Source organism: Melospiza melodia, chromosome 9 (assembly GCF_035770615.1).
Source record: "Melospiza melodia melodia isolate bMelMel2 chromosome 9, bMelMel2.pri, whole genome shotgun sequence".
NCBI lineage: Eukaryota > Metazoa > Chordata > Aves > Passeriformes > Passerellidae > Melospiza > Melospiza melodia.
The window spans coordinates 5,827,924-5,841,800 of NC_086202.1; the positions used below are offsets into that span (position 1 = coordinate 5,827,924).

Genomic DNA, 13,877 nt, shown 5'->3' on the forward strand with positions numbered 1-13,877 from the left:
ACTGTTAAAATATCTCTTTTGTGTCAACAGGTAGTGGCTGTGGCTGACTGTAGCTGTTGTTCAATTGTTCATACACTTCTCATAAACTTTTTAGTGTATTTGCATATATCCTTCCCTGCCTGTGAAGTGTGAGGCACAAGGGCAACCATGTTTGTTTGAACTACAGCAGAAACAATAAAGTCAGTTCAAGCCACACTTTAGTTACTCAAAACTCGTAATAGTTCTGTGTTCTGCAGTGTGGCAAGTGAGTTTTTATGACATAACATGCTCAAGAGTGAATTATATGTTGAAAATCTTAGTTTTACACATTTAAAGAGAATGTTCCTAATTTCTCTTGGCATGCAGGAATCTCGTTGGGGTGACAGGGAGTCAGAAAGCTCCTGGAGAAGAGGAGGGGAGCCGGAATCTGAATGGCGTCGAGCACCAGTGGAGAGGTAATCAGGGCTTACCAAGCCCCAGTTACATTGGATCAATGGAAGTTTCCATTTTGGTGCTAAAGCTGCATTAACTGAGTCATATCTCATGCCTCTGCATCTCTGAAAGTTACCTTCTATTAAAAAGTTGCTTTGTAAGGATCTTGGAATGAGAGAGAGGTTTTATCTTGGAACCATGCTCAGATAACATTCCTAGATATGTGAAGGCAAGCAGACACCTTCTGTGTGTGATAAACAATTTGCTTCCTTGGATTCCTTTTTAAATTAACAACTTCTCTCCCACTCAAACATTGGTGTCAGTTCTGTAAATACAGAATGGAGAAGAATGACAAGCAAGTACAGTGTTCCTGGATGATGAAATTCTGAGATTTTCCATTTAGAAAATTGATAGTAACTGTGCAACTCCCAGAGCAGAAAACACATGCCATAAATTAAACTAAGTTCTGAAGAGCTGTATTGAACAGGGAGGGATAGATTTCTGAAGGAAGAATATTATGAATGTACTTTGAACTTCAAAAATATTTTAAAAATCCACACTTGTTAACATTTATTGTGGATATGTTCACTAATAATGAAAACTGTTTATACAGTTGTAGAAAACAAGATTTTTAACATTTGTCTGTTTTTCTGCTTCACATCAGGATGAACTGTAGCTAAAAATATTTCTGATGGTGCACATCTAGTTGTTCTTAAAAGCCTGTGCTGATGGAGATAACACTGCTGATTCCAATTGGCAGTATGTTTTATTGTTTAATTAGCCTTGCAGGTAGATAGATTTTTGTAAATGTCTAACCCTAATTTCCAGTACAGCAATTTAAATCCATTACTGCTTGCTCTGACTCCAGTGGAAGCAAGTTTATTGACTCTTTCTCTCTCTAGTAATTTCTTATAATGTTTTAGAAGGGCATGATCTCTATAAACAAAATGGAATTCCATCTTTCCTTAAAAGCTGTGTTGCCATTCTTGGTAGTGATCCACTTTGTCATGAACTGCAGAATCTAACAATTGGATGAAACTGCTGGGTGAAGCCTTTCACTACAAATATATTGCATAAGCTGTGGTGCCCCATCCTTGGAAATGTTCCAGGCCAGGTTGGACAGGGCTTGGAGCAACCTGGGACAGTGGAAGGTGTCCCTGCCCATGGCAGGGGGTGAAATGAGATGATCTTCAAGGTCTCTTCCAACCCAAACCATTCTGTGATTTTGTGAAGTGTTTGATTTTATTTGTATGCTTCAATAGATTTGGTTTTTTCCACACAGAGTGATGCAGCTTGTCTTAGTCATTTCTCATTCAACTTTCCAAGAGATGGATTAGAGCAGAGGTAGTTTAAAAGTAATAGTTTAAAATTAGATTTTAAAATCCTAAGACACTGAGACAGTATCTGAATGAATTAAATACTTGTTCATCTGATAAACATTATAACCATTCTTCCACATGTCTTTTATGGTAAAATAATCGGATTTTTCAAAGGGGAAGATTATCCAATTTGAGTCTAAATGGAAATTAACAATCTCCATGTCTTGGTTTTTACCTCACAGATCAATGATAATTGCATTCTCCCTTATTCTTGCAAACCCAGGAAATGCACTGCTTGCTATTCCTCAAAATTCTCAAGACTCTTGAGTTGTCACAAACTGTTGTCTCTTTGTTCTCACCTCTTCAAGTCCTACATCTGCTGTTTTGTAGCAAGTCATTGCTAGTTTTTTGTTTACATTTTAGTAGCATAGTGGATTTCTAAACCTTGGGGTGTTCTTTCTGTTGTGTTTTGATTTGGGTTTTATTTTTTTTAAATCCCCGAGATTCAACCCCAGTGCAGCTTCTCTTCTCCTGCCAAGAAGCAGGTACCAGTACATTTCTGTGATGTTCTACTTCTTGGTTTTTTGGGGTTTTTTTCTTTTATTTCTGAGGAAGCTTAATTTCCTGAAATAAATTAATTTGGTGACAAAAACAGGGTTTATGGTCTAAATATATGTTTAAAATCTTGTAGACAGCAGACTTAATGGTGTGTAGGTTGGCAAGTGCTTGGAGAGAGGGATACTGAATTGATGGTTGTGGGATTTTTTAGTATTGATTCTTTCAGACTTAGGTCAAGTTTGCCAAATTAGGTTTGGTGTAGAAGCAAGCCCTCTTCTCTGTGGTGTTGCAGCAGATAACCAACAGGGGACTGTCCAAACTGTAGTTTGAAAGGAGGTGATGAACTGCTGAGACTTTACTGGAGCTGTAGGGACAGTGACCTGCCGCTTTCCTGTGGCAGTGAAGGGCGTTAAAAGGTGCATTTGAAACTGCACACTTTGTGTTTGGAGCCACTCATCAAGTGGGTGCAGTCAGAAATGGCTTTGAGGGGTTTGCTGCTGTTGATGGAAAGCTTTCCTGGATGTCACCCTCCACTTCTCACTCGTTCCCTGTGGTTTTGCAGAGACTGGCGTCGAGGAGATCCGCGAGACGATGACCGACCGTTCCGCCGCGGGGACGACCTGCCCCGGCGAGGGGACGATCTGCCCAGGCGTGGTCCTGCAGATGACAAGGAGCGTCCTCCAGAGTCAGCAGAGGACAGGCCACCTAGACGGGAAGGGGACGAGGACAGGCCCCCGAGGCGAGAAGGGGACGAGGACAGGCCCCCCAGACGTGGCTTGGACGAGGACAGGCCGCCCCGCCGTGGTTTGGATGATGACAGAGGAAGCTGGCGAGCTGCAGATGACGACAGAGGTCCCAGACGTGCCCTGGATGATGACAGGCCCCCCAGACGTGCCCTGGATGATGACAGGCCCCCCAGACGTGTCCTGGATGATGACAGACCACCCAGACGTGCCCTGGATGACGACAGGCCCCCCCGGCGCGGCTTGGACGATGACAGAGGCAGCTGGCGCGCGGCGGACGACGACAGAGGGCCGCGGCGCGGGCTGGATGATGACAGGCCCCCTAGACGTGCCCTGGATGAGGACAGGCCCCCCAGGCGTGCCCTGGATGATGACAGGGGCAGCTGGAGGGCTGCAGATGACGACAGGGGGCCCCGGCGCGGGCTGGATGACGACAGGATGGCCCGGCGGGATGAGGACAGGGGGCCCTGGCGCAACGCGGACGATGACAGGCTCTCCAGGAGAGACGATGACAGGGGCCCGTGGCGTGGCGGTGAGGACTCCAGGCCAGGCCCTTGGAGACCGTTTGGTAAACCAGGTAAAACTTAAAAACAATAATCCTCCCTCCAGAGTATCCTCACAGATAGTGAACGTAATATACTTGGTACCAGAGGTGGGAGAATCAGCTCTGAAAACATCTGGATCAATTTGGCTTATATGGACACTCCTGTGACGGTGTTCACAGGGATCTTAGGATGAGGCAAGAAACAAGGATCTGACTCCATGTTTCAGAAGGCTTGATTTATTATTTTATATATATTATATTAAAACTCTACTAAAAGAATAGAAGAAAGGTTTTCATCAGAAGGCTGGCTAAGAACAGAAAAAGAAAGAATGATAACAAAAGCTTGTGTCTCGGACAGAGAGTCTGAGCCAGCTCACTATGATTGGTCATTAATTAGAAACAACCACACGAGACCAAACAGATCCACCTGTTGCATTCCACAGCAGCAGATAATCAATGTTTACATTTTGTTCCTGAGGCCTCCCAGCTTCTCAGGAGGGAAAATCCTAAGGAAAGGATTTTCCATAAAATATCATGGCTACACACTCCTCCACTTACCATAATTAAACCTTTTCATTTAGTTGAAGTTAAAAAAAAATTGCTTGCGTGGAAGATTTGTGATGGTCACACTTAACACTGGTCACCTCCCTGTGTGCAAAAACAAAATATACAAGTTGAATGCTCTGCTGGGAGCATTCTCACTAGATTAGCACACCTTGGACTCTTTCCCTGCCACTTCCATGTGTCTGAAGTTAATCTCCTTCTAAAGGAAGATTTTGATACTTCATTCAAGTGGGTGTGGTTTTGATAAGCCCTTCCTGTGTGTGCAGAGATAAAAGTTTTTAACATTCCCTTTTTGTTTTTAACTCTTACTGAGAGTCCTGTTAAGAGCAGAGCTTGGATTAGATGACCTTTTGAGGTCCCTTAAAATCTGAATGATCCTGTTCTTGTGTTGTTTATTTCTGTTCTTAAGTGTCATTGATGGTGTCTAGAGCTGTTTCTGATTTTTTTCAGAACTGTTGATAACATCTGAATGTTAGATATTTTGATTTCCTGGTTCTTTTCACTTATGTATTGGCAGGCACCATGTCAGCTTTCATAAACACTAATCATATAATCCAAACCTTTAGAATACTTACTATAAATATCAAAACTTGCACTCCAGTTTTTCCTATTTAAAGCCTAAGCAAGCTACATAATAAAGAACTCCCATTCATAAATAACTGAGCAGTACTGCAGGGTGCACTGTGTTAAGTGGATGGTAACAAAAGTCACATTTTAAATTAGTGCTTTAAAAAGCAGTAAGTCCTTTAAAAATCTGCTTCCTTAAAATCTCCTCACTTGTGGATTTTCACAAAGGAATCTGCTGTCTGGGCTACACCCTCTGCTTCTTCTTGCACTTGTTTTGCACCAGACCCTTGTGGTTTCTGGCTGAAAGCTGCAGGGTGCAGCCAGCTCTGCTGAATTGCAGCCCTGTGCATTACTGACTTAACATTTAGCTGCTTGCACAGTGTTTTCTCTGTGCCTCCCATGTGCAAGCTTCCTACAAACATCTTGAGTTGCATCTTCAGGAGTCAGAACTTGAAGAACCAGTTTCTGTGACGGAAGTAAAGGGTTCTTTGTCTACAAGAGAGATCAGAGGTCACTCACAAACTCCTTTGACTGTGTTTCTTTCTTCCAGGGGGGTGGAGAGAACGAGAGAAGGCTCGTGAGGACAGCTGGGGCCCTCCCCGAGACTCCAGACCTTCCGGAGACCGTGAATGGGATCGAGACAAAGATCGGGATGAAGGCGAGAAGGAGCGGGAATTCGACAGGGAGAGAGATTTTGATCGAGACGATCGTTTCAGGCGTCCCAGGTCTGACTGCTCTGTTTAAGTACTTCTAGAATGTTTCTGCCAAAAGAAAAAAGGGTTCTGCTGATACAGAAATAACGTGGAATTGCTGAGTGAAAGGAACAAGGGTTAGTTTGTGCGAAGCTAAGCACTTTAGGGCAGCAAATGGATAGGGGCATTTTGGAGCCTTTTTGGTTTGTTATTTTTAGGATGATATCTGTTTACAGGAGGAATTCCACAATGCTTAAAATGCTTTTAAATTTTTCATTTTAACCTTTTATCAAGAGAATTCCATGTTAGGCTCCAGGAAAACAAAACCAATTTTGGAAGTATGTTAAATATACACCCACTAGGTCTGTAAATATCCGTGTTGTGATTTATTACCGCTCCTTTCCATAGCAGAGATAAAAATCCTAACGTTTTGTTTTATGTTCTGTGTGGCCAAAGGGATGAAGGCGGTTGGAGGAGAGGGCCAGCTGAGGAAACTTCCAGCTGGAGAGATTCGAGTCGCCGTGAGGAGTGGGACAGAGGTGGCCGTGACATGAGGGACCGGCGTGGTGACGACAGGGAGCCGCCCCTCAGGAGAGGGATCCCCCTGCGATCCGACCGGGAAGAGCGTACGTTCCCTTTAGTGTCCCCAAGGTCCTGCATGCTGCACAGAGCCTCCCTCTTCCTGACACTGCCAGGGGAATAGATTTCAGCCTGTCTTTAAACTGCCTTTCCATAAACAAAATAATAAACAGCACCTTTGGCATAATAGGGAGTTCTTCAGGGAATCTTAACTATTTCTAATTGTGTTGTTTTCCATCTTAGTAGCATTTCACTTCTACAGTAGGAGGATAACATTGCAAGTACGCGCTTCTCATAGGATTGTGTTCTGGGTGTATGTAGTCCTTGTGTTCAGATTATCAAGACAGACATCCCAGAAAGTAATTTCTTAAAACCCTTTTCTTAAAACCCTTTCCTTAAAACCATTAAAATGTGACGGAAATATTTGTGAATGAGGGTTTTACACTATTAATAGTATTAATTTTGATGACAGACCTGTATTAATTTCATATAATTATTAATCTTTTGCTGTGTTCTAAAAATACGCTAACAGCAAATCCATTTAGCCTGGAGGGACCACCACATGTTCCAATTCTGACATTCTTACCTTCAGAATCTCATTTTGTCTCTGCCCCAAATGTGGGTGCTCCTTGGGAGCAAGCTGGAACAGAGCATGGCAACACAGGAGTGCTGCTGACAGAACGGCAGAGTGTTCTCAGTGTGGAGATTTTTTTTTAATGGGATTCGACTTCTTGGCATCTGCCATAGCTTTGTTCACACACAGCTGGGGTGGCACATCCTTTTGGTGGAAATGAACAGTCTTTCATACAGTAAAGGGTGGTGGATGCTGTTACCAGTGGAGTCATGTAATTCAGTACCATTTTACCTCTGATTCCAGTAGGCTTAATAGCAATTTCCTGTCTTGCAATAACAGCAAACACCTAAACATTTTCCACAGATGTTTTTGAGTCAGGATTTTTCTGTTTTCAGGGTTCAGTCATTTCTAAGGAGGCACTTTTGTGATTTTAATTCTGCTAATATAGGAATATGTTTGTACACCATAAAGCCACATACAGCAGTAGAACATTCTTACTGCAGTTACTGTGTTTTAAGATGACACTGGGCTTGCTCACCACAATCCCAAACCTGAAAAGAGGTTTGAGTAGTTCTGCTGTACTTTCCTATAAAATCAAAACGTGTATTTGGCCATTGTGATGGTGTTCCCTGTTGTCAGGGCTGAGGATCAGTAAATCCCACTGCCAGGGTGGGGGCAGTTTGTTGGAGCTCTTGCAGGCTGCTGCTGCAGCGTGACTGAGTTGTTTTCCTTTCTCCCCTCCCCGCAGTGAGCTCGTGGCGGCGCGCCGACGACAGGAGGGAAGAGCGCGGCGAGGAGCGGGAACCGCCGCGGCGCTCGGGCCCTGCTCCTGCTGCTCCTCCAACCTCTGCTCCCCCAGCGGCTTCCAAAGAGAGGGAAAGGGATGGGGAGAAGGAGAAAGGATCCTGGAAAGCAGAGAAGGAGCGTGAGCCCGCACGCCGCACTAAAAACGAGACAGACGAAGAAGGGTGGACCACTGTACGGCGTTAAGTGGGAATCACAGAGTTTAACCGATGTTTTAGCTTTGATTTGATGGAATCCACAGATTATATTTGTGCTTATAAACATTCTGAATTTGGAATTCTTTAACCAATGTTTTGAGGTAACATGAAAGCATGAATTACTTACTCATATAGATTGATCATGCACAAAACTCACAGCAGAAGGTTGGAAATTGAATGCCAGGTTTTGAGATTTCAAATGATGCTTATTTCATGGGTCATTTGTTGCTAAAATAAAAAGAAGCAAGCCCAACAGCTGTCTTCAGTACAGCTTCTCTTCTGCACCAAAAACAGGCTGCCCTTTTTATTTTTAGTCTCTCTTAGTTTGGAATGGGGTATTATTGTCACAGGACACGCATCTGAAAACGCCTCTGTTCACACAGTGGAATTATTGAAAAAGCAGAGCTAAAAGAATTTGCATAATTAGCCAAAAAGTAGAAAAGCCCTCTTTTACATAGGTATTTTCGAGGGCAGGCTGTTTCTGAGATATTCTATCACTATCTAAATTCAGTAAGTTGTTTAAATTTGAATTGAATACAATAAACATTGTGAATTAGCTACACTGGGATATTTTCTGTAGATTTACTTGAATCCATAATGCCTCTGAGGCCACTTTGCAGTCATTGTTCCAGTAATGTACACACTGCTGCAGTGTACAAATCAAACTTGCAGCTTTTACAATTTGTGTTTTGGTAAGCATATGGCTATGTACTTTCTGTTGCCAATATCACAACTGCTTTTTCCATTACTGGATAATTCATGCCTTTCAAGGATTTATAAATATTGTCATATTTAAAATGTGTGGTTTTGGAGAAATTGTTCAATTTTCCCCCCAATTCTTTGTCTTCAGGGTCAATTCTTTCCCTTTCCAAAAAAGTGATTTGTAGTAATGGCTGTGTTGACTTTAAAGCTGGGGTGCAGTAACAACAAGGAACAATCTGGTCACACTGAAGCCAACACAGAACTTGCTGCTGTGTGTTTCTTCAATGATAAATAAACAAGTTAAGGAATTAGCTGCTGCAGTGTCTTGACTTTTTGGTGAGTCCTGCACCATGTGTTGATGCAGCTATTGAACAACCATTTTCTGTTCTCAGACCTGTTCTGTACCTGCTGAAGAAGGTGAGAACACCTGGGCTAGTTTCTCCCTGAGAAACCTGGTGTGTGAACAGAAGTTGTACTACTCCTCTTGTCCTTTTCCTGCCCTCTTCTGGGTCATCCAGGGCCAGTAGTTTTCTTGGGAAAACCTCGTTCTCAGAGCCATCTTCTCAGGGCTTGATTTTTGTGTCTTTGGATCCTGTCATTGCTGGTTGAATCACAGGACTCCTTCAGAAGTAGTGTTTTCTAAGCATAAAAAAAAACCCGAAAAGTATTTTTTGTTCTTTATACAGTCCCAAAAATGATGGAACTAGAGACTGGCAGCCCCCCAGTAATGGTGCTTACTGGATCTGGAGTAGAGGTGCTGCTGTTCTTCAGCCACCTCCTGCTGTCCTTGCATTCTGTGTCACTGGATGCTGTTAAAGGGGACAATGCTGGCTGTGAAATGCCTGTGGTCCTAACAACTGTGTTTGTCCAGTGTGGTTTTGAAGACCTCTGAGGCTGAGGACTGTACAACTGTTCTGGGAAGCCTCTTCCAGTGCTTGCCTGCTCCAGAGTGAAAAATCAGTGTCACAGAATGGTTTGGTGTGGAAGGGGAGCTCAAAGGACATGCAGTCCAACCCTCAGCTGCAATGAGTAGGGACATATTCAATAGGTCATGTTGCTCAGAGCTTCAGTGTTTCCAGGGAAGGGGCATCCACCCTGTCTCTGGGCAATCTGTGCCACTGTTTTCCACCCTCATTGTTAAAAAACTTCTTGTATCTAATCTGAATCAACCATCCTTCAGTTTAAAACCATTGCCCCTTTTCCTATCACAACAAAGTCTGCCAAAAAATCTGTGCCCATCCTTCTTACAGGCAGGCCCCCTTCAAACAGTTAGGGTTCTTTGGAGCCTGCTTTCCAGGCTGAAAAACCTCAGCTCTCAGCCTTTCCTCACTGGGGAGGTGCTCCAGCTCTCTGGTCATTTTTGTGGCTCTCAAAAAGTTTAGACCTCTCTCTTTTGGCTTCTACCCTGTATCTCTGCTCACTGTGTGCTACTGTGCAAAAGCTGGAATTTTCCAGATAACTTCCTAGTAGGAAATGGGAGACTGCTGTGAGGTCTCCCCTAAAACAATTCCTTTTTCCAGGCTGAACAAGCCCTGTCCCTTCCACCTTTCCTCCCAGCTGTGTGCTCCAGCCCTGGACACTGTGCTGAACTCAAATTTGGCTGAGTCCTTGTGTGGGGGGAATGGAACCCCAAAGAGCACACAGGAAAGATGGGGTGAACTGAGGGGGACTCTTCCCTTCTGCAGGCTGGGAACAGTTCAGTGCCCAGCTCAGACAGCCTGGGCTCTGCTGGCTCCTGCTCACCTTTTCCCTGTTTGTGCCCCCAGCCTGGCACTGCAAGGGCTCCTTGCTTGGCTGCCCTGCTCCCTCCTGAGGTCAGCAGGCTCCTGTCCATCCCCCTGGCCAGCAGCCCTGTCCCAGCTGGGTCCCACCTCAGTGCCATCCTGTGGCTGCTCCAGGCCTGGAGGATGGTTCCAGCCCTGCCCACGGTGCTGAGCCCAGACACCCAGCCAGGTTTGCTGCCCCCTTTGTTAGGTGGGCTCCATGCTGAGCTGGGTGCAAGGACAGTGTGTGAGACAGTGCTGAAAGCCTTGCTAAAGCTGACATGAAGAACATCCAGTGCTCCTTCCCTCATCCACAAAGATATTTTATTGTAGAAGGCAGGTGAGCCAGGCATGGCTTACCCTCAGTAATTCCATTCTGGCTGTTCCCAGTTGTCTTCTGCATGTCCTCAAAAAGATGTTCTGCAAGGATTTCCTCTGATTCTCCCAGGAACTGAAATGATACCATCTGGCTGTGCTTCCTCAGATGGTCCTTTCAGCCTTTTATCACAACATTTGCCTTCCTGCAGCCTTATAATGTGTAAATAGTGATTATACCTTCAGTTGCAGTTTTAATTGTATCCACACAAAGACACTTCCACACAGGCATGGGAGTTAGTCATCCCTGCACCAGCTAAAGCTGCTTCCCAATCTGTGTTGTTAATTTGCATTATTTGAGATTGTGGCAATGTTGTCAGTGAGTGTCACATTTTCAGGGCTGGGCAGCTTGGCAAGAGGCTGGGGAGATGTGAGCTTTGCAGGCATGCCAGGGTGTTTATTTTATTGCTTGATCTGCTTAGACACCATACTGACAGTGATCAAAAACCTCTGCTGACCAAATCCAACAGCTCAAACCTCCATCTCCCGCCATCATTAAACATGAACACAGAATTTGGTTACCTGAAAACGTTGATGAAGCCAAATGAGTTCTGTGTCAATCTTTGCCTTGTTTGAGTCACGTTCCCTTAAACAGCTAAATTTTTCAGTGAACCTTAGAAGAACACAAACTGTGACAGGCTGTGTTTAGAAGGCAGAACTTAAGGCTGCTGCTGTTTGAATGGGTGCAAATGTTGCTGGATTAAAACAAATCTCCAGCAGGGCAGTGTCAGGTATGACAAGTGCTGTTTCCCTCCAGGAGCAGTCCAGACACTGACCCAGCCCATGGGCAGGGCCAGCAGGGTCCTCAGCAGAAGAGGGGCATAACTGGCATCATATTTAAGCTTTACCTAGAATGCTTTACCTATAAAAACTAATATTTACTTACAAAATCCACATTTATGAGAACTGGCAGGGTGCAGTGGTGTTTCCCCTGACTGGGCACAGCCACATCTGCAGCCCAGGACATGTCATGACTTTGGTGACCTCAGTGAGGCCATGAGGAGGGCCAGGAGGATGTTGGGGTGGGCTGATGGGCAGCCAGGAGCCACCTCAGACAGCAAGAGTACTGGGAGGCTTGTCTTGCTATAAATGAAAGAGATCTCTGTCATTCCCCTGTCCTTGGGCTGCTCTCCTTGGCAGCAGCTGCTGCATGTAAGCAAGTTTTCCTCCTGTGGCTAAAGGGTTCTGCTGAGTGGTGCCAGCCTACAAAGGGAAGGCATTGGGTCAGTGAAATGCAAGATCCAAATTGTGCCTCTCATTCAGGCACCTGTGCCCATCCTGTGGTTTACTGCAGCATTGCAGGAAGTAGGCACTCAAGTGGTGAAAAAAACCCACCCAATTCTTCCTTTTCTGAATGAAATGTTCTACACTTTGTCTGGTCCTTCTCTTAAATAAAATCAATGCATTTAATTACAGTAGGATAGAGATTTTGCCAACTATTCCACTGCACTTTGCTAATCAAAGCCTCCCTTGCTGCACTTTAAGCTCTGTTAGCCCTTTCTCTCCTGGGCAGGAGGCTTTGCTAAACCTTGTTCCACTTTCAGTGCATCACTTGTTTTGTCCAGAAAACAGTAATTTTAGAATTATATCTTCCTCCCCATGCAACTCTTAGCATCTCTAGTAAAAAATAATCTATAATCTATATATCTGATGGGTCACACTGGCACTGTAAAAGAAAAAAGAAAAAACAAAAAAGGACATTTTATAGCTGTTGTGGTTGGGTCCTATGGCATCTACCTGAGTCACTGGTCAGCAGACTGACAGCAACCTGCCCAAACAGAATTTCCACTAAAGATGGGCACAGACTTACCTGACTTCAGCTGAATCAAGTTACCTATGCACCTGAAATTAGTTTCTAATTAAAAGTAGCTTGCTTTTTGCCAAGACTAGCACCAGCTGAGGATGATTATCCAATGTTGTGTTCACTGCTCTTGCCAGACTATCACTATAGAAAAGATTCCATGACTTACATGCACAAGTTTAATCAGGTGACCATAATATTTTGATTTGCAAATGCTTGCAGAAGAGTGAAAATAGTATCTCACTTTTCATAGATTTCAGATTAAGCTCTTTGCTGTTCCTAGAATTTAAATTACTAATGCAAACAGTTCCCTGTATTTAAGGAGTCAAAGTAGCAAAACAAAACACTGTCTATTGTAATAACCTTTCCAGAGTGACCAAGAAGAAGCATCTTTCTGCTCACTCAGTGCCACAAGGAGTGTGCTGGTATGCCAGAAATCACAGGAGCTCACTTCAAAAAAACCAATCAAAAAATCCTTTAAGGTTTAGTCTTTGTTAGACTCACACTTGTAAATCTTTAAAGGGCAAGCTGTCCTGTCGAATGATTACATAAAGTCACTGAAGAGCCTTGCTGTCAGGCTGGCTTTTGCTGAATCCTGTCATCTTTCTGCAGTAGTCTGAGGTTTGTTTTTGTTTTTTTTTTTACTTCCCCCACCCCCAACTGGTCTTGAAGCTGTTACCCTTGCACTTTACCTGTGATGGGATGCCCAGTGCTCGGTAGCAGCGGGGCCAGGCAGCTCCTGGCCTCTCCAGAGCAAGGCTGCAGCTCCCTGCAGAACAGAACCAGGAGCTGCAGGCTGTGGACACAAGTTTTCCTCTCACACAGGCTCTGCAGAAGGCCAGTGCCATGCAGGACACAGATCTGCTGTTATCCTGAGGGATTTCAGGCTGGTGCTGCAGAGCAGCTGAATGGAAAGAGCAACAGGAGGGGCAGGGTCATGGCAAACCCCTCCAATCATGCCCAGTGAGCCCTCAGAAAATACCCGAGACACATTTTCTCTTTGATCTTTCTTGCTTTTGTGTCCAGTAACAGTCAGCTGCATTAAAATGTATATAAGGATCTTCAAACTTCCCACAAGGAGGTAACAAAATTACAGAAGAAAACTCTTCCCACAGCATCACACTGGAGCTCGATTCTAATGTGGACACAGATTAAACCTATGTGGACCAGGAATCACAAAACCAAACACATCTAACTTTAACAGCTTAGAAGAGCCTGTGGTGCACTCCCCATAGAGCAAGAGGCAAAATGTAATGTATTCAGCACAAGGATAGCTGCAGCCACTGAGTGTTATTTAATGCAAACCCCACTGCATTTGGTAATTAGACCTGACACCATCTTTGGAGCCATCTGATGGAGATTTAAGGGAACACTTCCACACAAAATCAGATTCTCCCTCCTAATTGCTGCAGCTGGGAGTCAACAGTGAGTAATGAACCCTGGGTCCCCATGCCCAGCCCATCCCACACGTTTTGACTCCATCCTTGACTGTCCTGCTCTCCTGACCCCATCTGCCACCCTGCTGAGCAGCTTTTCAAAAAAAACCCCACTCAAGTGTGGATTACTCTTCACTTTCCTAGTTCCCTGTCTCTGTCCCATCTCCTTTCTCACCTTCCTGGTGATGTCCCACCTCTCTTCACCTCCCTGCTGCACAGCAGTGTGATTCTGCCCTGAAAACTCCAGC

The 13,877-nt window shown here is 44.5% G+C and overlaps 1 protein-coding gene across 1 annotated transcript in view; it reads left to right on the forward strand.

Annotated features, from left to right (window-relative positions):
* The window catches only part of EIF3A (eukaryotic translation initiation factor 3 subunit A), a 29,197-nt gene extending 20,632 nt beyond the window's left edge, over positions 1-8,565 (forward strand). Inside the window, exons 18-22 of the mRNA XM_063163116.1 lie at positions 346-434; positions 2,851-3,608; positions 5,257-5,431; positions 5,855-6,024; positions 7,300-8,565. Of these exons, the coding sequence (XP_063019186.1) occupies positions 346-434; positions 2,851-3,608; positions 5,257-5,431; positions 5,855-6,024; positions 7,300-7,541 (1,434 nt within the window). The 3' untranslated portion in view covers positions 7,542-8,565. The remainder of the gene's footprint in view (positions 1-345; positions 435-2,850; positions 3,609-5,256; positions 5,432-5,854; positions 6,025-7,299) is intronic.
* The last annotated feature ends 5,312 nt before the right edge of the window (positions 8,566-13,877 follow it).